This window comes from Sphaeramia orbicularis, chromosome 24, assembly GCF_902148855.1.
Source record: "Sphaeramia orbicularis chromosome 24, fSphaOr1.1, whole genome shotgun sequence".
Classification (NCBI taxonomy): Eukaryota; Metazoa; Chordata; class Actinopteri; order Kurtiformes; family Apogonidae; genus Sphaeramia; species Sphaeramia orbicularis.
The window spans coordinates 41,934,477-41,959,519 of NC_043979.1; the positions used below are offsets into that span (position 1 = coordinate 41,934,477).

General features: G+C 39.6%; 1 protein-coding gene across 4 annotated transcripts in view; it reads right to left on the bottom strand.

The window, feature by feature from the left end:
- Positions 1–25,043, bottom strand: part of nhsl1b (NHS-like 1b) — a 113,235-nt gene that overhangs the window by 61,054 nt on the left and 27,138 nt on the right. Inside the window, exon 1 of one of the 4 annotated variants that reach the window (XM_030128642.1) lies at positions 1,782–3,063. The exons of the other annotated variants lie outside the window; for them this stretch is intronic. Within the exon in view, the coding sequence (XP_029984502.1) occupies positions 1,782–2,019 (238 nt within the window). The 5' untranslated portion in view covers positions 2,020–3,063. Of the gene's footprint in view, positions 1–1,781; positions 3,064–25,043 lie in introns of those variants that run through there. 4 annotated transcript variants of the gene reach the window in all.

Genomic DNA, 25,043 nt, shown 5'->3' on the forward strand with positions numbered 1-25,043 from the left:
TGTACAGCTGCTTTATGTCTTTAATCTATTATTGTATTTTATCCTTTTATTTTGTTTTTTCCCCTGTAAGTCGCTTTGGAAAAAAGCGTCTGCCAAATGCATAAATGTAAATGTAAATGACTATTCCCTTGTGAAACAGATCCCAATAAGCCGATCAATATTGCACTGGTGACTGTTGTATAGTTATACTGTATTTTGGATTTAGAGATATTGCCCTTGATAACCAAGAGAATAAACTCACGACACCATTTGTTCAGCATAATCGCAATGTTGTTGCGATATGACTTTTAAACCAAATCAGCACTCGATATTTGAATGGACAAATGTTACATATTCTAACTTTAAATGCAGAAGTTATGAGAATGAATGCTCTTAGTACAACTGTAGACCACAGCATTGTGGGTCGGAGTAAATTAAGCAGGTCTGCAGACTGTGACGCAGCATCAGTGTCTTTTTCCATTCGCATGTAAAGGCTAATGTTACAAGCTTTGTCCACAAAGTTTTCTTGACACTGCTAACCAAACACAACTGTATGCACACACAAATGCACACCTAATGACTAGATCAATAAATAATGAGCTCAACCAGAAGATACAATATCCTTGAGGTACTGAAAGAGTAGAAGTGATATTCTTACCTCATTTAAGACATGTACACAGAAATGCCATCAGAGTAATAAATACAAAATATTCTAAATCAGTATCACTTAATGTGATGAGCTCTGTAAGCCTCCATTTACTCTCATGCTGTCCCTGGCACTGAACCCCACGCTCTCATCGCCACCAGCCTGTGACATCACTGTGCCCATGACATCAACTGCTTCCGCCTCAGCATATCGCTGTTTACCTATCGCGCACACTAAGTGTCCTGTGACCCCCTAACAGTCCCAATGACCACCCACGCCACCCGTTTGCTCCCTATGGCAACCAGGAAATGCATAGAGATGGAGAACAAGGGGCCATAAAAAGACAGTGACCCACTTCTTGGTTTGCTTAAGCTTGTAAACAAGTCATTCACTGGCTTCCTGTCGGCAGAGCAAGAACAAAAATCCATTCAAATGAGCTCTGAGCATTGTGACACGCTGGCCTATGTGTGGAGCTGTCGCAATTTCAGCTGACAAATTGTTAAGTCACATTTTCCTGCTCACATCACTACTACTGTATAATCCTATCACTAGTTATTAAGATAAACAGAGTACACCTATTGATGTACAAGAGCCACACATACATTAAAAATGCATTTCTGATTTCTAGTTAGGCTTTGTATAAAAAACTGCACAGGACAGATTTGACTAGAATAACTTAAATGTACCAAGCCCATGACTGAAATTACAGACACTGCTGATAATGACTACCAATAGATGTTCAGGGCCTGGAGATAAACAGTTGGTAACACTCATTCTGCATTCAGGTGTCATTATGGCAGAAGAAGTGGGTGCAATGAGGTGAGATCATTAATGACGGTGGAGAACGATATAAAACAGTGAAATGTGAGATTTATGTTACTTTCATCCTGCTGTTTTTCTACAAGTGAAAGGACGGGATTACTATTAATATTATTATTATGTAAAATTAAAATGCTTAACTGCAGTAACAGGTCTGTAATAATTGTGACAGCTCAAGCTATGTGATTATGTTATAAACCCATGCATACAAGGTAAACATTAATGTGGTTTTATAGGTGCGTCTAATGATAGGTATCATCAAGGGAGTAAACAAAATGTTGACCAGTGACATTTCTCATCTCATGCCCTTTCATTCCTTCTACTTCTTCTTCCTCACCAATTTTATGCTGAGGGTGGTACACCCAGTTGTCATCATCCTCCCCATCTCGAGCAGCAGTATGAAGGTGAGTGTGTGAAAATGTGTGGCGGTTGTGGACAGAATGCAGTTCATTCTGGCTTTGGAACATGCGTCTGCTCTGCCGGGAGAGAGTAGACACATTGAGCCAGCTGAGAGCCCGGGAAAGGCCCGGTGGTTTCTCTTTACGAAAGGAAGCTGATCTCCTGTCGCCTCTCATCCTTATTCAAGGAGTGCAAGTCCACCGCTGAAGGATGGTCAAACTGTTCTTTAAAAGTTTTAATCTGGAGAAATAATCCTCAAATGTTGATCCTTATATTGACAGGAAAAATATGAAGCACAAATAAGATATCTACTCCGAGTCCAGATTATGAGATTCCAAACATTCACATCTGCACACATGCTACAATGATTCCAAACCAAACTTTTCAGATTCTGTCAAGTATTAAATGAGTTCCAAGGGGAAGTTCGACCAAAGCCCAGATTGCTTTTCTGCACAGTTCCACATCATGACTCTGACCCTGACAGTCTCAACTTCCAACCTCGTTCTCCGTCATTTCATCTCCGTGACATGTGCCAAGAGTAAATCATCTGCTCTCCTTTATTCTCTTCTTTTGTGCTTTAAGACTCCGGGCTTGATTCCCAAACCCAAAGGGGTAATTAGGCAATCCAGCAATCTGGAAAACCACCGCCCCTCTGCAGCACACACTCACATATACACACACACACACACTTGTACATGCACGCTCACGCTTGGTTGTAATATTCCTTGGTGGTGTATAACAGGGTGGAGAGAGGTTTCCAAATAACATCAAGTCACTTTTCAATCATAACCAGTCATCAGTTGTTGTTTACGACCAAGAGTGCCCTTGAGTGTTGTTATCTCCAGTTGTTGGCACACAGCAGCTGACACGCACCGTCTCAGCGTCCGGACAGACTGGGAGGTTTCAGTGTCTCTGGGTCTATTCCCAGCCTGATGAAGTTACAGGCACACTCGAGGACAATCTCACACACATACAAAATGCTCCCGCCATAAGTTCCACATAACTACTCTCTACTGTGCGTGTAGAAGCCAGGTGGCAGAAATGACGCTGCCTCTCAGGGTTTCCACAGAATTTTATCCATCTTCCTGTCAACACCTCTTCCCCGCCTTTTCCCTATATCCAATGTAGTGTGCAGCTGTTTTAATCGTCATCTCCGATGTACTGCTGTCCCTGGTGGAAGAGGAAGTGGCATGCCAAGTATCTTGCTGGTGTGAGATGAAGTCCAGGTCTTGACAATTGGCTTGATCTGGATCTCCAATCAGCTGATCAGCACATGTGATAAAGCACGAACCAGGAAGAGAGGCTCACACCTGCTGCACCCATACTCAGCATGACGTGCGGACAGGCTGATATGTTGGTGAGGATTCCTTGCACTCTGGTCTTAGTTAGTCCTCAAGAGTGTGAGTGTGTGACTATGAGAGCTGACTATATGTGTTGTGAGTTTAGGGTTAGGATTACACCCAACCCTAGTAGCCGCGGTGCTGAAATACGAGTCAGCCCGGCCCTTCTTCCTTCCCTCCCTCGCTCTGTTTTGTGTGATCCCTGATCTCTGCCCCTCCCCTCCATCCGTTTGCCAACACGACAACCACTCCTCCTTAGCTTCTTTCTTACCCGCCCTGACACCTTTATTCCCTCCTGTTTCTGTTTACTTTCCTTGTTATCCCTCTAGTCCCTCAGGTACATTCTTTTCTGACACAGAAGCAGTAATTAGTCTGGTCCCATCGTACTACTGGTAGTGATAGCTAACTCAGACCTTCATCTCAATTTTAATGCCAGTTAGAATTAAATTAACAGATGAAACTGCATCTGAGAAAAACTGATGTGTTGGGCCGGATTGAATTCTCTCATGAAAAATACAACACAAGAAAAAAAATCTTAAAACTGGAAGACTGGAAATTTAAAGATTTATTGAGACTATTACGCAACACTCATAACTGTAGATGATAGTTTGCCCGAAGCACTGGTAGCAACTGGTTAAACAGCACATCTAGACTAGAGTGAACGCTGCTTTAAAACAAAATGAAGTGCATGCCAAACAACTCACAGTCATGCTCAAAAAAACATGTATGTCATTCAAAAAAACTGCACCTAAGTGGTGAGTAGTTTTCAAAACCTATGTGCATAGGAAACTTGTGTGCATTCTTTTGTCAAATATAATACCAACACATACTTAGCTTCCCAACATATATTTGAGGAAGGCTAAAATAGCACACAGAGGCCCTCAGGGACAAAAACAAAGTCTTTATGAGGCACTACACGTGTTTTAGGGAGTGGAGGTGGAGTTTTCCCACCCAAGCTTAACCGCAGAGGGAGTTTGTGACCACCAAGGTGTGACAATAAAGTAGTATGCCTGTGTGTGTTCAGGTTTGTGTGACTGCATTGCAGCAACTTCATTACCCTCATCAATTGCTCTCATCTTCTTGTGTGTAATGAGACAACCTTCATTAGGAGGAAAGGTAAAACCAAAAAAAAAAAAGGGGGGGGGGGGGGTGAGTGGGACTACCTTCTGTCTAGTGACTAGTTTTGAGTTGAATCTTGTTAGTTGTGGATCCCCGCTTGTGGATCTGTTACACAACTGAAAGCTGATCCTAGATTTGTGTCTAGATGCGGTGTAAACTTAGACATAAACCCCCATCCCTGTATCAGGTCCCAAACCTCATTTTCTTTTCCCTTTACAAATGAGAAACTACAGTCTCAGCAAAACTCAGTGCACACGAGGGGAATCTCTCTGCCAGTGATGTCTGAGGTTGACTTACCAACATGAGTAAATCAGGTGCATTCATACACCACAACACGGACCTTTGTCCACATGATGACACATGAGGACACAGACCATTAATAATTAACCACCACTGGGCTCTGTTGTGCAACAATAATATAAAGGGAGTAAATAAAGCATGAAAGGAGGGATGACATTAAAGTACACTAACAAGCCAACACAGAGGACATATTGTACTGACTACAAGTGAAGTTATTAGCGGACAAAGTAAGTAGATGCTTACAGCACTATCGGTGCATCCAATATTCAAACAGGATCAGTTTGGTGTATTGATTTCTTCTTTTCAGGAAGAAAAGCCATTTTAGTACCAAACCCCCTGAGGGAAGACGAGCGGTCGAACCAGGATGCTGACTTCTTATGTGTCCTTTGACCCCTTTTCTTACATCCATCCCTGTTTTCATTCCCTTAAAAGTGTTCACAGAGACGTGGCAACAGCAACAATAATCAATATGTTTAATTTGAGTAAATACTTAACATTTGGTGATCAATGTGAGATGGCTCCACTGTAAAGATGATGCAACTAAGCTGCTGTGTGGACAGACTAGGTCACAATGTTTGGCACACTGCAAACATAGGGAAAGAAAAATAGACAGGAGACAATGACACACTAAACTTAAGCTACTGAGATAATTAAAGCCAAAATTATGTGAACAAAAGGAAAGCAAAATTCACAATGTTGACACAGAACATGATCTACAGGAGACAATGAGGATACACCAAATGAGACAGTGCTTTGAACTCACTGACAATGGAGATTACACATCACAGTCTCTGAAAGCTGTAATTTCCCTGTAAATGAATGGGAATGTCTAAGCTGATGAAATGACAGTAAACATCACAGTGATTGATTTCACCTTTAAGTGTATCACATATATACACACCCCTAACATGCTGACACAGCATCCTGACACAGACGGGAAATGGTGACATGTGAGCGACCTGGTTGCCAAGTAACCTAATCAGATATCACATGGGCCTGGCATAGAAAGACACACTGCTACACAAACACGACTATATGCACATCATGGAGAGGTGAAAAGCTTTGGAAAAATGGCATCAATGAACAAACATGGCACCTGTATACTTATTCCAAAACACAAATCTTCAAGCAGATGAATGAACAATATGGCCCTACTTAATATACATTGTTTTCACCAGTGATTAGACTGCAGGTATGATTAAAACTGATACACACCAACCCTACATATCACTCAAGGGGCAAAAAAATAAAGCTACCTGGATGCACATACACAGGAGATCCCTGTAATGCATCCACATCTCTGCAAGTTTTATTAAAAAAAAAAAAAAAAAAAAAGCCAAAAAACACATAATCTGTGCTCTGCCAAATTCCAAATCCTAGTAAGTACTATTTCACAGTGTGTGTCTGTCTGAGGTAACACATTAACAGAGCCAGTTAAACACAGGGGTTCAGACACACAGCAGCTCAAAGGCTTTTATTACCCCAGATCACCCCATATTTACAGTTCCATGGCAGTTAGTCTTCTTGTCAAAGCCCATGTTTGGAGGCAAATGTTTCACCATTTTGCAATGTTACTTTGCAGCGACAATTAAGTGATACAAAAAGAATTTTGTAAAAAACTAGGGTTAAGTCAAGGTTCAGTTTAAGGGTTAAGGTTAAGCATCAATAAGTTATGGTTTAAATTAGGGAGCACCCCCAGGGAAGTAATATAAGTCAAGGCAACTATACTTAACCTTTGTGTTGGTGTGTGTATTTGTGTGTGTCTGTTCTACGTTCTATATTAGGGGCCCACAGGAGGTGTTGGAATTTTTACTGAAGGGTAAGATGGGCCTCCTCTCCACATGCACAAATGTATTTGTATACTGAAGGGGCAAATGTACACATACAGAATTAAGTATATTTTTTTTTCTTAAGAACTTAACAGAAACTGTGCTCTTGTTTTGGATATTTAACATCCATCACCCAGGGCACTGCCAGAATTATAAATTATATATCATAACATTCAATACTTTTTGCCTAAACAGAACTTGTTCAGTACTAAATTCAGCAATTGTAAGTCAGCTGCTGAATTTTAAAAATGTATATAAAACTATTTCTGGACAAGATTTTAAAAATAGTTTATTCATCTTCATCACTGCAGGATAAGATGGGATTTGATATATTTATGCATTTCCTTATTGTCTTTTTTTTGCTTGGGCGTGTTTTTATAAGCCTTTACTATGAGTCTAATATATCCTCATCATGCCCGTTTTTTTTTTTAATTTGAAAAGAAAAATTAATATATTGAATGAAAAATATCTTCCCAATGAGAAGTCTGATGTACTTTTTTTTTTTTTAAGAAATCAGAAAAGATTTACAGAAAAATTTGTTTTTTATACATAGAGTAGACTACTAATTGCTTTTTGAGTGACTACTGTTATCTTAACAGCTTTAAAGACAGATCTATCTGCAGTCACCTCCAGACTAGTCTGCTCTGAACTTTAAACCCTGACCTATATGTGGACTGACAGCTGAGCCTTCACCTCCCTGGTCTGATGATCAACCTATCTTATCCTAGACCTTTTTCTGATGGTGATCATTTACCATAAAAGTGACAATTACTGACTTTCACTGTTGTTGCTTTACATCAGCAAGAAAATGTGAATATTTCCTTAAGGTGACCTACATTTGTCCTCTGCTGCCTGTATTCTACCAGTCATTTGCATTAATAATAACAATAAACATCACCAGTGCTGAGTTAAGAATAAAAAAACAGCATTAAATTGTGTTGTGGTACCCTCAGTGCATGAAACAGACTCCCATGAGGTTTACACAGAAGCAATGTGTCATTCACAGCGACAGTAATACATAAGAGGCCAGGGCCGCGTTTATCTGTGTGTCTCTTTGTGTCAAGTGTTGTGATCTGTGGCTTGACCCACAGAGGAGATTTTACCACATATACATAAATTGCGTGTGTTACTCAGTTAGCCATCTGAGCCCTAAAAGGGTCGCTGGAGTCCATCGACTAACCTCATAAGGTACATGATCCACTAAAGCTGCTCCTGACTATGATGGAGGAGTGGAAGGGTCGAGTGGGTCTGACCTCAGGATTATTAGTGTAGGCTGTCAAACATCTCATGACTATGAATGAGCATCCTCACATCCTCTCACAAGACTTATCCACCTCCCACACACACACACAAACACAAAAGAGAAAATATAGATACAACTGAACCATCATTAAAGAAAGGGAGGAAGAAGACAGTGATTAAAAATGACTAATGTGATGATAATGTATGAGGAGGATGAGGGAAAAGTGAGTCACAAAGTATAAAATGTCCTTTCGGGTCAGCTGCCTAGCAACTCCACACCTCCAGGGGGCAGGACAGGGTCAGACTGGTGCCGATAGCCCAGCAACAGCCCTCTGGTGGTGTGGAAAGTGCTCCATTGAAGGCACCCCCCCACCCCCACCCCGACTCCCTCTGGAGCACTGAAGTCTGCAGTGTTACCTTAGTGTTTCTTACACAGATAAAAGAATCACCACAAGCTACAATCTACTACTGAGTGGAATTAAATGTCTTTTACACCAGTATTTATCTGTTTGAATGTGACATATTATAGCTCTACTGTGTATTTCCTAGGGCTGCAACAAATAGTTGGCTAGTTGACAAATAGTCGATGGAAAATTACTCAACGACTAAATTAGTAGTTGACAGATCGTTAGTGACATCATGCACCTCTGTTTATGGAAAAAATGTTTATTTTATTGATGATTGCAATTGTTGAGCATTTAGTTGTTCAACAAACTTGATTAGACACATAATTATTATGCACAAAATGCCCTTTTACTTAAGGGGCAAAAAGGATTTTATTGATGCTTGCAATATTTATTAAATATTAAATAGAATAACTGTTTAACAAACTTTGTTATGCATTCTAATTGTTGTGCACCTTATGTTCTTGTTAAAAGAAAGAAAAGTTTTTTATGGCTACTATAAATGTAAATAATATATATATATATATATATATATATATATTAGGGCTGCACGATTAATCGATTTTAAATCAAAATCGGATTTTTTAATTAGGACGATTTCTATAAAAGGGAAATCGTAAAATCGATTTCATCTTTCTTCTGCCTCAGGGCCGCGCGCCTCCGCGCGCCCGCGGGCTACCGTAGGCTCTTCCTGTGACAGCGGTCTGTCACAGAAGTCCGCGTAATGACCACAGACGTTAAATCTGTTAATGAGCCCGCAGTACTTATAGCAATATAAGCCGTGGCTTCACGCAGGGATCCCGCAATTGAAATATAGCGAGATGGGGATCACTCATCTTCCGTTGTCCCGGATCCGTACCGTACTGTCTTCTTCCGAACCGGGTCTGGGTCTCGGGGTCATCAGCCTCAGCAGAGGAGCCCACACAGCCCTGTGCCCACACACATCCACCAGCTCCAGGATAGAATCCCTCCAGCGTGTCCTGGGTCAGTCTGTTCCACACACAGATCCCTCAGTTTAAATAGAACCACATGTGGATCACTCATATTAACCTGGTCCACGCACGCACGACTGATGCCTGTCACTGACTGACACTGGTATCACTGCTGTGGACCAGATACCCAGAAAAGGGGGAAAAAAAAACAAAAAAACTCTTTTTTTTTTTTTTTTAAATAATTAATTTAGTCCTCTTACTTGCCTAATTTTTCATTCACAAATGTAAGTTCTTTAACACAAAACCAAATATTATTTATATTTTGTAAGATGTTGAACTTTATTTAAAGCTGTTAGATAAATGTGGAAACAAAAAGGCTCTAAAAAACATAAGTATTTGCTCTGATTTGGACATTTTATTATAGTGTATTCCCCCTGGCAAACTTCTGTTATTTTCTTGTTGTATACATTGTTTGTGTACTCTACTTCATTTTAAAGATTTAATGAAGAGAAAAAACAAAACAAAACTGGGTTCATCACGTGATCCCATCACAGATTTGAGGTCAGAGCAGTGGCTTGCATTGTGGGCTGCTCATGAAAACGACATGCTGACTTCTGTTGTCTTTTCTAGTTATACCCAAAAATCGAAATAGAAATCGAAAATCGAGTTTTTAGAGGAAAAAAATCGGGATTTTTTTTTTTTGCCAAAATTGTGCAGCCCTAATATATATATATATATATATATATTTTTTTTTTTTTTTTTTGCAGTTCAGAGTCTGACAGGTCATTACAGTATTTGACGACTAGCTGACAGTTGAAACAGTAGGCGCTTTTCCACTGACCCTCAAATTGCGTGAATATTGTGCATAAAAATTTAGCTAATGGAAAAATGACAACTTCACCAAAACTCTCATTTTTCAATTAAAAGTTTTTGCGGTGGCAGGAGGTGGTTTTTCGGGTGTAGCACAAATAGTATATCACACAAAACTGAAATGGAAAGACCTTTTTCTGCAACTAGAGTCACATGAATTTAAAAAAAACAAAACAAAACAGATGTTGATGGGTGTTACAACAAGCAAAGAAGAGTTTTAAAAGAAACGTGGCATGGTATGTGTGGACAAGCCAGGAAATCAAATCATTTTTTAATTTAGTATGAGATAGAGGGGTAATATATAATAATAATAATAATAATAATAATAATAATAATAATAATAATAATAATAATAATAATAATAATAATAAATCTATCTAATAAATATATCAACACGATATCCATGTTCATCACCATGTTTATGGAATGACTTCTTCTGTCACCTCAGATAATAAACAAATCATCGCATTTGTGATTTAATGGAAAAACCAACAGTGTGCACTTCTGCTTTTTGGACATTTAGTAAATATCAGTAAAGTTTTGTGCATATGTCCAATGGAAAAGTGACTAGTGATTAGTTAAAGCCCTAATGGTTTCATATAATCCATTAAGTTATTTTTCCAGCGGTGGTAGAGTACAGTGCCCTAAACATACTCCACTACAAGTAAAATATTTGCATTCAAAACCTAAGTACAAATATCAGTAAAATGCACTTGATTTAAGCACAAGTCACTGTGCAGTAAAACTGCTTCTGATGGTTATTGTCTTATTATATGTGATGTTTTTAAATTAATTTTATTGCTGTATTAATTACATCAACTTCATGTACTAGAAAAAAAAGTGTGCTAATAGTGGGTGGGGTCAAAAGTAAAAGTAAGTGTCCCAAATAATGATGTAGATATGTATAAAAGAATATCAGAAGAGAATTTTAAAACACACAAGGAAAATAATGGTTGCAAATAAACCATTAAAAATGTCTAAAAAAAAACCCAGACATCAGAGAAACAGAGGTTCAGAAAAACAACTCTGATTTCAGATCGGCAATGATACATTTTCAAATGAATCCAAGAGGTTTTGAAGATTATTTACATTAAAGAGAATTTTCTATATCCATTAATAAACACTTAAGCCTCCTGTTTATCACAAACATTCAAAAGTAACTACCTAAGATGTCACAGTAATGTACAGCAGTGTCAAGATGTACAAAATGTAAACTCTCAAAAAAATCATGATCTCTTAAAAGGTTACACTTTCAGTTTTTAGATACCTTACAGACATGGGATATACTACATAATAATCCTGCAATAGGGAGACATCTATGTTAGGATTTGGAGTAATATGTAATTACTAGTTCTGACCACTTGAGGCCAGTGTCCGACTGAAATGAACGTCTCCTCAGAGCTCTACTGAAAACAAACCCCTGCTTAGTGCACTCTTGACTCATTTTAAGGTTAAATGGGCCAGAAAATTGATGTCTGCGCTTCAGTATGTAATGCATGTTTGTACACAGAACACTTACTATCAATCCATAATCAGTAAGCGACATTATCTTATCATCGAGGGGAAATAAAGCATATTTGTGTGTTTTATGGGTGTGAATGTGTGTGGGCTAAGATAGTAATCTTCAGTATAAATACCACTGCCAATTTTGCATGTTCTGGCCCTATATTTGGGCCCCGGAGCCTCTCAGGAGACACACACAGGCCTGTTGAGTTATTAGACAGGGACAAAGCCAGGACAAACCCCTGGAGTCACTCTTGTCAATTCATTCTAGTTAGAAGACAAATCCCCTCATTCCTGTGGCCACGTGCTCCATTATTCCAACATCTATTATTCCATCAGAAAGCACTGTGTGTGTATGTGTGTGTGTGTGTGTGTGTTACTTAATTCTATTATTCTCTGGTAAAAGCTGCCCACTTAACTGACCACCCTTCTTGTGTGTATGCACTTAAGAATGCATGTGCATGTAAGTCGTGTGAGCGCTGTTTATGCACAAAGACAAAGAGAAAAAGTGAAGCAGGTATTGACCTTTGACCTCTCACCTCTGACCCAAAGCTGCAGCTGACTCCACTCCAAGCTTAAATCTGCTTTTAAGCAAGGCCGTGTGGGTCTCCAGATTTGCGTGCAACTCCGGAGAAAGTTAAGCTCCCTCCACACGCACACATACTTTATGAACAAATGCATAACCGCTAAGACAAAAGACAAGGAAGCATAGGCCGGGTGTGTTAAAGCCACATCTGTGAAACAGCCGAGTCCAGCGCGAAGCCAAGAGGGTGTGCTGCTTTCAGAGTGTACATGACATGTGTACAGTTCTCATGTGTTGGTAGACTTATGAGGTGAGGGGCATCATCTCTGTTGTTACTGATCACATTTACACAGAAGCCGCAGAGAGAAGAACAGAAGAAGATGGCGATTGAGGCGATACCGTAGCATGAAAAGTTTGAGAAAGGAGTGGCACCACAGCTTACCGGACAAATGAGTTAAAGTAATCTGAGCAGGCCATTCAACACACTTCAAACACACACACCCAGGAGGCCTGCGTCCAGCGGTTGAAGGGGAGAAAGGGTGCGGTCGACTCCGTGCATTCCTGATCAGTCATGCCTGGGTGAAGGAGCTCCAGCAGACCTGAGGCCAGATGTGGTTTTTGTATATGCACTCAAGTTTTCACGCAGGCTATTGTATTTATGAAATCCTGTGCAGATGGTTCACACATTATACATGAAAAAGGCAGAGGACAAGATAAATGCAACATAAGGACACTCAAATTTTTGCGGGTTTGTTAAATATTCAGTATGACATTTGCGTGCGACTCAATCATCCATGGATATTATTCATGCCATTTTCTCACATTAGCACACTATAACATGGCCTGGCGTGAAAGGAGTTCAATATTTCTGCTGAGCAAAACAACAAGTTCATCTATCACCATTCAAATACAGTCGCGGAAAAAATTATTAGACCACCCCTTGTTTTCTTCAATTTCTCGTTCATTTTAATGCCTGGTACAACTAAAGGTACATTTGTTTGGACAAATATAATGATAACAAAAAAAATAGCTCATAAGAGTTTAATTTCAGAGCTGATATCTAGCCATTTTGCATGTTTTCTTGATAATAACCAAAATCACTTAAGGTCTTACATCAATAGCTATATTTTGTCTGTTTTAGTCACGTTACACACAGGAGTTAGCACTTGATTGCATAACCATTGTATTTGATGACTTTTGATGGTTTAATAATTTTTTCCACAACTGCACAGTGTGTGCTCAGATAGTAGGCCAGAATGTGTTTCTGAAGCCCAAATGCAAAAAAATGGAGCTAGTGAATCCACATGAAATGCAAATGAGTGTCCTGATGTGTGACAGCCAACTACAATTTAGTAATTGTACATTTCTGAACTGCCAGACAGAATGTTTGTCATTGCTACAATGTTTAAACTGGGCTTGTGTAATTCCGACACGTGGCTGAACCGGTTTTCAGATGGCACAAAAGCAACAACAGAACATGTGTGTGCATGAGGTTTTTTTTTTTTAATGTAAATCTCAAACCTGCGCAGTGACACTGTTTGACAAGCAGCTGTTTCAGGGGAAGCACCAGTGAGGATACAGGAACTTTCCGTTTTCCATAGCGTGTTTCTACTTGAATCCAAACACAACGCTGTAATACATGCCAAATGCAGTTGCGTGCCTACATGCTGACGTTAACAGCCACACTAATGCAAAAACACCTTTGAAACTCATATTATTCCATTTTGATACTGAACAGAAAAGTGTTTTATGAGGTGCCTGTATATTTGATGCTGACAAAACAGATACAACATCCACTATACAATAGAGACCTCCCCCTGTGACATCCCACCATAAGCACAATACCACTAACATTTATAGGAGCTGCCGCCTTAACATTAAATGTTTAAACGTTCAGTGTGCTGGTTACTATTATTCTGCCCACCCACAGTTTGAGCATATACTTTATGGTTACGCGTGTAGGAACTGTGTATATTCCAGATTTCCATGTGTAATTCATATATTTTTACATGCATTTATTTATTTAATTACCGTCAGAGCTGCAGAGGTTCTGACTGCTTATTACATAACCAGCACATGCCTTACACAATGAACATATGCAATTAATTACAAAGAAGTAGATCCACTGAAGGGGTCACCACCTCTAGTTAAGAACTCTCCTTTGTTACTATACTGTTCAAAAAGTACAAAAACAACCAGACAAGGGGGTTACATTTGTTGCATTACTCAAAGTCTGGTGTTTTCCTGTCACAGACTTAATGCTGACAAAGACTATATGACCATATGACCTGAACAGACATAAGCACATGAACACTCACATTTTTCTCAAGTTTTCCTTTATTTCCTATAATGACGTATAACCACTGTTTTATGAATAAACCATTAGGGGCCTTTGTTTACAGTGGTTTTAGATATACTTCTCACATAATGAAGCAGACCCCCTGTGGGACTGACCTGCAGAATCTAAAGGGGGAGGACTGCACAGTTAAACAGAGGCGAAGACAAAGTTCAGTTCACGTGCTGACAGCCAATCTGGCAACCCACCAAAAGCCCAATCTGGCAACACGCCCATCAAACCCCTCTGGGGCTTGCTGACTACAGGTGCTGCCCGTGGTGCTGCCATTTACTGCTGTAACCTCCCTTTGTCTGCATGCGACATGAAGTGTAAGAGGAACAAAGTGAGTGTAAGGTGCATTAAAAAGTAAAAGATGTGGAAACAATGGAACATAATAAAACAGATCAAATAAATGCATTTCTCTCTACATCTGCTAGTGCTGCCTGTTAAAAGGTGTGAGTATTATACACCATGTGTTTACATATATAAAACATTTTAACAAGCACACAAGTGGAGGAAAATGAGAGGAAACCTCTAATAAAAGCCAGGATGTGTGAAATAACAGCAGCAGCCGTCTGACAGTACTGCCACTGCACACACACCGGGGTGTGTGTGGCCCTGATGCCGGAGTTCCCCTGTGTGTGCTACTGTGTGGGTGTCCATCAGATCAGAAACGCTCTTTGGATCTGCAGCTTGTCCAAACCACTCAACAATGGCATGTGCAGTAATTCAACAGAAGTGACGGTGATGGGAAGAGTAAAAGAAGAAATCAAAGTCAGAAAAGAGATCAACATAAATGTGAGGGGAAAATGGGCGAATGAAAAGACAAAAAGGCAGCAAATCATGGAGAGAATTATGCTGATTAAGCAGACGGTAGGCCGACCGTTACCGTGACAATAGGGACTGCCTTACGGTCTGGCGTTGTGCCCTCTACAGCTGGGAGCTGTCTGACACACACCCCCGCGTTTTTCAAAACCATTTGTTATTCTGAGATATCCTGCTTATCCTGGCTCGTACTGTCGCACTGAATCAACCCGCCACAAACCTCCTCTAAATACTGGACCAAGACCAGCTTTCATTTACCAACACATACATACACACTCAAACTCTTAAGGTTTCTTTTTTTTTTTTTGCCCTGCTGGCTTACTCAACTTACTCCTGATCCAAGGACAGCTCCCAAAGCGAGTCATCCGTTAGCGAGGGATTTAAGAGCAGAATCCAGATCAGCAGTTGTTGGCCAGACCAGCTGGCAGCGCTGACTTCCAGCCGTTACACACTAGGGTTTCAAGGCACATTACAGACAAACTATGGGTGTAATGAAGAACACACACATTCACATACTAGATCAACTTAAAATAGAGTGTATTACTGACACACCCCCGCAGAGAAATATAAACAGACAGAGTGAATATTTGCTGTGCTATGATTAACCACATAATGCAACAGGACTGTTAAAACATGAACATGTCCCAAGGAGACACCGATCAAACTAAGAGTCCCCCAAAGAAATTCCTCCCACAGCCTGTGAAAAGTTTGACATCAGAGATCCATCTGGCCACCTTCCATTTCACTCCCTTTTCCCATCTGTCTTTTTCCATCTCTCTTTCCTTTTGTCTCCTGTCTTTCTCTCTGTGGACCATCATCTATTGACTTTGTTTGTCCATCTCAAATCATTCTGCCACATGACAGAAATGACTGCTGCAACATTTCTCTGTGTTTATTCCCCCTTTTCTGGACCTCTCTACTCCTCATCTGATCTCTGTTTCCTAAAACACAGCCTTTCTTTGTGTCACAGTGTTGAGGGGGTGAAACACAAACTCTCAGCCCACCTCAGACTTTAAGCCAAAGGCCACTGGTCGTGGCCACCACCCACAGCTCATTGACACAGTGGGGATTCCCCCCCTTCAGTCAGTCCTAATGTCAGGCTGCATGTGTCTGTGTGCGCACACAGGTGTGTTTCTATAAGTCTGTGGGTAGGCGTCCTTGTGTCTGGCAGTGCATTTCAGTGAGTGTTTCTGTGTTTGCATAATACTTTACAATGAATGTATGCACTGTACTTGAAGGAGCATGTGTGTCCGTTGATGCACTCTTAGAACACAAGCAAATGAGAAGTGACAACCAGTAATAATGCACAGACCTACAATAAGTCTAGACCTGAGAACTCGGCCTCTGGTGCTTCAACGCCGCACCTAACCCGTGACAACAGCACCGGCCAAAGAACATATTTGTACAGATAAAATGAAATGGTGAAACAGAACCTCTGCTTACGACAGGTACTGTGTATTTTCCAATGCATCTCAAGTTCCAGAAGAATCTTCACTCCATGAGGGCCTCATACTGTGCTCAAATCAGCTTACATTTCTGAGCTTCTTGGGAAACAAACCTCTATCAGAACTGAACTTCATGATTGTGCATCTCAGTAATGTGCAACATTTTGCAGCTTTACTCTGTAGACTGACTGTGGCAAATTAGCATTTTAACAAACATCAACCAGATGTTTACTATATTTTTAGCAAATGCTATGTATAACTTTTCCCTTTTCCTTGCAATAAATTAAATTTATTTCTAGAGGCTGATAAAGTGCCATGGATTTGGGATTTAACTTTTATGCAGCAGATTCTCTTTAAAGTTAAGTGAAATCAATGAATGGATAAAACAGAAGGCTAGTCACTGTCCAAATAGCAGTGGACTTAAATTCTTTGGGGCTTAAGCTTGATGTGCAATGTTGAGACTTCACTAGTCTAATCTTATGAAAAATCCACCACCCTGAGGTTACAGTTCAGGAGGCTGTCTGAAAGCCATGGAAAACCTTTCAGTATTTAATCCAAGCTGCATGTGACATACTGCTGTCAATAAAAAAACTATTCAGGGAACAAGACATCAACCACAAGTCTACTGTAGAAAACACAGAGACATGTCCTCTAATGAATGCATGGAAATACAAGAAAACAAACCCAAATCCCCAAAAACTACCAACATAAATAATAAGACAATACGTGACTTACCAGGGTGGATGTGGGGATATGTTTAAGACCATATTTTTCATACAAGACTCAACCATTAGTGAAGTGGGACAGCTGATGTTTAATAGAGCAGCCAGTAGCCTCCTCAGCCTCCAGACCCTTAATAAAAGTCCAGCCATAAAGTCAGTAGACCATACTCTAACACTGAGTCACATTGCTAAGTGAAGGTTACAGCTTTGGGTTAACCAATGATGTAAATATAGTTATCTGTGGGTGACAGGCTTACTGTCACTGTGTTTCTAGGGGCAATATCCCCACCTCCCACTCGTCTAGACTCCACAGTGGCTCCATCTCTTAGGTAGAAGGCGTAAGACATAGATTTCCTCAAATCAAAGACTTTAGCCTCAAAAACTAGCTTTACGTCAGTGTCCAAAAATGCATCAAATAGTCAAATCAGTTCGTGTCCCATGCTTTGTCAGAGTTTCTGGAAGTTTCAACTCAGTTTATATGAATTCTGCCATTAGGGCCTTACCGTTAAACCTCTAATTAGTTTCTTTTTAATTTGTACAATAAATGGATTTCATTTTGTGGCCTTGATTATTTTACTACAAAATTGATTTTCTGGTCTGCCAGTGAAACAGGAGACAGAACAAAGGGGAGTTCATCTTTGTTTTGCCCAAAGGCTCATATAATGAGGTGAAAATAGAGGAGATAATAACCTGTGGAGACACAGATGAGTCCAAATGTGACCTACAGCTCTACAGTCGACTCTTAACCTCATTTCAGAGGAAATATGAATATGATAACCTCTGATACAATCTCCACACATTTACACTTGACAAATGCATTTCTTTCAAATACCTTAAAAGGAGTATGCTCACATTATATACTGTATTTTATTAACTTTGGTATTTACACCGTGTCAACCATTTAAACAATGGATCAAATTCAGAGAAATCTGTCATTTTTTATTTCACTGTATCAAACCTTTAATTTTAGCTACTCACAAACACAATATATCCCAGATACAACAGGAATATAGCACTATTTCAGCAACATGCATATTTTTTATTAGGTCTATTTACCATAATTCCCATTAATTAACACAATCACCAAATACATACCTAATATATTGATTTTAAAGGCTAATACAATAACTACAGTTTCTAAGCAAAACTACTGAACAAAAAAATATACATCAGTTAAAGGACCAGTTAAGATGATGCCAGATATTAGCATTAGCATATGGAATTTTCCCTTGTGGGACTAATAAAGACATATCTTATCTTGTTAGCCACTATCGGAGCCAAATTGTGCCCATACTGATGGTTTGTAAAATGTCCTATAAATGACGATAGATTAGCCAAATTGGTTTGTCTCTAATTTCAATGTGCAACCAGTGGCCAAAGCATCAAGCTAATATTAACAGTAATTTAATAACAGCAATAACTTAGTATTTCTAACCCTATTCTCAATTTCTTACTCTATAAAATAATCACATTTATTTTTAAGGCAGCTAAATCCTGTCTTCCCACAAGATGAACAGTTCCAGTACTTTAACCTTTCATACACTTCCCAAACCCTTAAAACACAAAAGGTCAAGGTTACCATTTCCTTATCACAACAAAAAAACACTTGTAAATCTCAAAATCCAAGCGTCCCGTTGAACTGGTCAGACAACTTAGCTGTAGCTACAGTCAGGCTGAGAGAAAAAGGACCAGTGTGAAGAAAAGTGATGAGGGTCATGAGGGTATGAGAGCAGGTCAGAACACCACAGTGAAAAAACACTTCATGGCTGAACTGAAGGAAGTGCAGACTCTGTAGGAGGCTCTACTTGTGTGTCGATGTGTGTGAAAGACACCGAGACAGGGCCAGGGAAACAGAAGGGCGCCTGTGGGCTCCGTATGGTATAGCTTTGACAAAACACCGAGGTTAATGATCTCACACAAACTAGCCACCATTTCACTTGCTATTCCCACATCAAAAAAGTATCCCCTGGGCTATTTGCACTACCTGAAAACCACACTTTAATACACACAACCAACTCTACTCCAAATATACAACGCAGTTCGGGTCATTTAACCACATTTCTAAACACAGATCTTACTGCTCCATGGGTATCACCATAATATGCAATTCAACACCGTGACAGTATTTACAGAATAGAACCATAAACTGTTGTACGATGATGATAGAGGTGAGGATGAGAAGGAGCACGAGTCGATCAGGTGAGCAATATTACAGCGACACCTGCACTCCTTCAAAGAAAATCTCCGTTGTAAATCAATAGGAATCATAGCTACATTGTGTTAAATGAAAACACTTACCTTTTGAGTTGAGACATAAGGGTAGTAATGGGATTGGACAGAAGTTGGACACAGGTCAAGTTGCAGAAGACGGACATGTGGAGAAAGGAAAGGAACAACATTACATTCATTGACCGAGTAAGTCGGATCAAATTCAACATTGAGCTACTACATGTACCATTAAATACTTGGATTACTCTACTTCAATGTAAATTCTAAAGTGTTCACATGTATACCTCTTTCAAGAATTTTCCAAAAAGGCGCACACTGTCTTTTTTTTTAACTTCTCTCTTCCTTCACTGTAAAATATGCAAATCTCCACCTGTGTTACCAATTCTCCCAGCAGTTACAGAACCAGTTTGTAAAAAGACAGACTGCAAAGTTAGTATCACATGTTGCACAACATTAAAATCATCTGTTTAAGAGAACATGAAGCTCTTAAGAGCAAAAATACCCTCAAGCAGAGTTTTATGTACCGTTTAAAAAGGTGATCATCATGCTGTGCCATCAACTGAGGACAAATCTGAAAAGCCATGTCACAACGTGTTTGATTAACTGGCCTACTAATAGGGTGGAAGAGATGAGTAACAGTGTATGACAACAGACAAGCACTTTAATATCTGTGATTGAGTGAGTGTCATGTCTCAGAAGAAAAAGACATTGGGAGTTTACTGTGTTGGGTTTACTGGCAGTGAGGGTAAATGCCTTAGTACCAGTTTCATTAGATACACTGTTTATTTGTGCACATGTTTTTCTGCTCACTCGTGTACATTTGTGTGTATGTGTATTGCTTGGTCTTTATTAATCTAATCCAGGAACAACATGTACAAAAGGTACATACGTTTTCATAAAGGCAACAAGTTTTTTCTATATACAGTGGCAGAAAAAATTATTAGACCATCAAAAGGTCATCAAAAACAATGGTTATGCAATCAAGTACTAACTCCTGTGTGTATCATGTGACTAAAACAGACAGAAAAGAAAACACGGGATGCCTAAAAGCACTGTTTTTGTCAGTACAATGCCATAGATATTGATGTAAGAACTGAAGTGATTTTGGTTATTATCAAGAAAACCATGGAAAATGGATAGATGTCAGCTCTTAAATTACACTCTTATGAGCTATTTTTGTTGTTATCATTATATTTGTCCAAACAAATGTATCTTTAGTTGTACCAGACATTAAAATGAACAAGAAATAGAAGAAAACAAGGGTGGTTAATTTTTTCTGCAACTGTATAACTACAGAGTAAGTGTATGATAATTACAGAGATTGAAGGATTTGAGGTATTCTGGCAAAAAAAGTCTTCTGTTCATGACATGATTCAGGAGTCAGGAAGGCTATGATGACTGACAGGAGAAGGGGGGGGGGGGGGGCAGTGGGAGGCACGCTACAGAGGGACTGACAATAGACCATCAATGCTGAGGGGCATCATGTAGACTGCATGTCTGCATGTGCTTCAAGAAAAGGTCCGGGCATTACAGTCCTGAGCTACTCAAAGAAAACATTCAATCTAATACAAGAGCCATTAGAGGATGGCGTATCCCCCCCCGGCTTGCACAAAAACTGATAAGTGGTACTTGTTAGTGATGTTAGCTTTATTTCATTCAGTTTAGACAATGGTAGCAGAAGAACTGAGAGGATTACAAGTAGTTTACTAGGAAAACATTGCATGGATTTCTAGGTCTGTTTCAGAAATGAAATGGTGACAAAGAGTGATGGACAATGCTCCACCCCAAGCACATTAGACATACATTTTAACAGGTTTGTTGAAAAAATATTGAATGGTTTTCCATTTATGCTGCTGAAACAAATTGATGAAAGACACACAGGCTGATTGCTCCATCCTTGCCCATTTTATGCAGCAAGGATGAAAACCTGACACAGACAACAATAATAAATACAGGTCTATTTAAAATAAATTGAAACCTGTCAACACAAAATATTTAATGCTGTTACACCATAAGAATAAAAACCAACCTGAATAGTAAATAGCAACATAATGAATATAGTAAAAGGTAAAGGCTAAAATGGATTTTTAATGCATGTTTAAAACAGAACAATCATCTGTGATGAAACAAAATCATTCTGTGAGTAATGAAAAAATAAAGAGCCACCTGACAACAGTATTAAAACAGAAACCACGGGTTAAAAAAAGAAGGTGAGGTGTGTGGGGGGGACAGAAATGTGTTGATGAATACTATTACAGCTCTGCTAATGAGCAAAGTCACGCCTTGGATGTGTGTTTAGTGATAAAGTATGGTGTGACAAGGAGAGAGAAAGCGTGTGAATGAGAGAGTAGAACCTGCTGCGTGATTCAGATCATTAAAATTTTGCTTCTTGCAGCCAGACAAAGGATGACTGCGCAGCACATATTCTCATTAAAAATGCCCTTACACCTGACTGTTATGATTCCTAAAGGTGTTCAACAACATCTAGATCATTGTATTCCATCATGTTGAATATACCATAAAAATTATATTTCAACAGCATTTTAATGTCTAAGTTACACATGCCATTGTGTGCAAAAAAAGAAAAAAAATCACAAATTTCAACAACTGTAAAAGAGAACTGAGTCTAAAGATACACTTTGCTGAAGACTGGATCTTTTGCTGTCTTACTACACAAACCACATCTGATTTAATGCGATATAAACCGACAATTTGCGAGATATGAAATGAGGTTTTAATACACATCGTCTCATTATTGCTTGATGCAGAAATAATATACCAATTTTGACCTTTCAGTTTTTGATTCAAAATTAAAAAAACAAGGCTGTATATTAGGACTCATTTTGTTGGGGTAGGTGTAGTGTATCATGTGTGTCCAAAGATGAAAACCCTAGTTAATAATGCAATAATCCAGGTTAAATTATTCACATGGTGGAAAGTAAATATGTTTTTGTAACAGTAATATCCTGTGTCATTACTTGAATGCATTAAAGACTACATGCAAAACCACTGGTACCTAGGTGATGTACCTTAGTTATCAACACAGAATCAAATCTATCTACATCCAAGTATGTGCTCAACAAAAAGCTATTTGACCAAATGACTCACATCAAATTAAAAGATATACTTGTTGCCAAAAACAAATAAGAGAGAACTAAACAGTACTTTACCTTCAATGACAGAGTGGTTTATATCAGTGTCCATTCATTCTTTGTTCTGCAGTTTAACTCAATAACAGAATCCACTCTGCTCCTTAACATCATACCCCTACAAACCAACTGCCTCAACAAAGCAAACATACAATCTACACTTCACTATTAACCGATTTCCGCAAGCTTTGCCTCTATCCACCATCTCTCCCTCTATTCCAATTCACACTATTCACACATTTACCCACTTATGTTTGCTCCCTCTCTCGTCCACTTCTGTTTAAATCTTCCACTGAGATCACAGTTTACTCTTACACTTTGTCAAGATGTGTTAATTTTTAACCATTAAACTCTGCCAGGACTGGTTTCTCTGTTGGAGCTGAGAAATTAAGAACATGCGTGAGCTAGTTTGCCTATACAAATGTTTCCAACAAACACACAAACAAGCAAATGCACATGCAAGCACACCTACCTGCATACGGGTTCCTCCTCTGCTTCTGGCCCCAAATCCTAATCCCTTTAACAGGCATGATGTGATCTGATCATTATGCTGTTACAAACACTGTCTCAAGTTTGGACAAAGAAAACATAAAGGTATCATGGCACTCCTATCACTTTTGAGGCTATACACACACACTTAAGCACCACTTCTGCACACATTCTGCAACCTCTGCATTGCCTCGATGCACGCGTGCAGAGCCCACACACGTTAGCCAATCAAAAACCTGTCACAAAGAAAGAGGGGTGTGTGTGGTGAGGGAGTGGTGTATTCATCGAGGCCCCTAACTGGTGACCCCAAACCCAAAGGTTGCTACGGTGATGCAGTTGCTATCTGCCAAAGGGTGTTGTTGCCGGGGAAATGCAGCATAACCCTCACTTTCTTCTGACGGGTCCTCAAGGCCTTTTTACTTATGGAGTTGGGGGTCACAGGGACATATACAGGCAAGCACACACTCACACACTTCTGAAATGGGCTTTTTGTAGGGATAAGCTGCTGAGCAATCAGGCCTGAACAATGTCCAGGTTTCTGTTCAAGTGACTCAGTTGGCTGAAGTTTCACACGTACATTTTTCACGTCTTCAGGTTCTTATGTTTTAGCAGCACTATAATTATTCTGTGTTTGGTTTTTTGTCTTCCTCAAGGGCGCTGCAGTAATACAATACAATAATAACAGCTGGTTGCAGGAATAATCAGATAGCAGGTTGGAAATTAACTCTATGTCTCCCAACATAAATCAGTTTTTTAAACAAACTCCAAGTAACCGCTGCAATCAGACCCAAGTTCCATCAACAGATTCATAAAATTTTAATTACTAATCATTTGTCTCTGTTCCAAATAACCATTTCATCTCTTTGCTTTCACATTTACCCCCTTGTCTCTTTTTAAAACCTCCAATCATCCTCTCATCCTTTCTTTTCAGAGACTTCCTGGTCTTATCTCACCATCGCCTCCTCTCCTCAAGCAGACAAAGAGCTCAGTTTAATGTCATTATGGAGCGCTTTAACAAAACCACTCAGGCTCAGAAAAGTATCAGTCAATTCTCCACTAAAGATACCAAACACACATCATCAGTGACATGGGCTACACTGCGGGTGTTTCTTGTAACCGCATGCATCTTCCATTTCAACCTGACTGATGTTTAAAGGCAGTGGAAAAGGTAATTACGTGGACAAGCAACTCGGCAGCCGTGTTTACATTGTTTGCCTTAATCACAACTTTCAAGCCACCCGGAAGCATTTTGACTATCCCTTTCCGCAGCCCAATTCATCACAGCTGCTCTACTTTTCCAGTCCAGCAGGAAACAGTGGTGAGAGACGTGTCACATCCTGTGGCTGGTGACGCTACAGCGGACAAAGGAACAATCGCAAGGAACAATCCAAGAGAGGTGATTGGATAAGACAGCTGTCCGATTAAAAGCATTTTCCTCTCAGGTCTGAGCGTGCGGTCAAGGGTTTGAGGTTTGGGGAGGATGGTCACCGGGAAAGGAAATGGAGCAGGATGTAGTTGACAGCGCCATCACCCACAGGATGCTGGGAAATGTATCTCTGACAAAGTGTAGAGAGGGACAGGAGGCTAGCTTGAGTGTGAGTAAGAAAAGATAGGCAGGTTCAATAAGTTGGAAAGAAAATGCTAGAACTCATTAACTAATGATCCATTAACAAGCTCCATGTTCACACCTTGGACCATTCTAATACAACTACAATCAAAACTTTGTGGGTTGAACCAACTATTAGTCAAACAATCACTCATTTCTTTCATTTACTAGCTCCATCCATCTTGAAAACGCATTATCCAATTCCTTTTCTCACAAGCCACCGCAACTCTTTCCATCTGTCAGAGCATAAATGACGACAATCCGGTATGTGTGAAAAATAAATAAATAAATTATAGATCTTTGTGGCACCAGCATTCAGCAAAACAACATTTCCACAC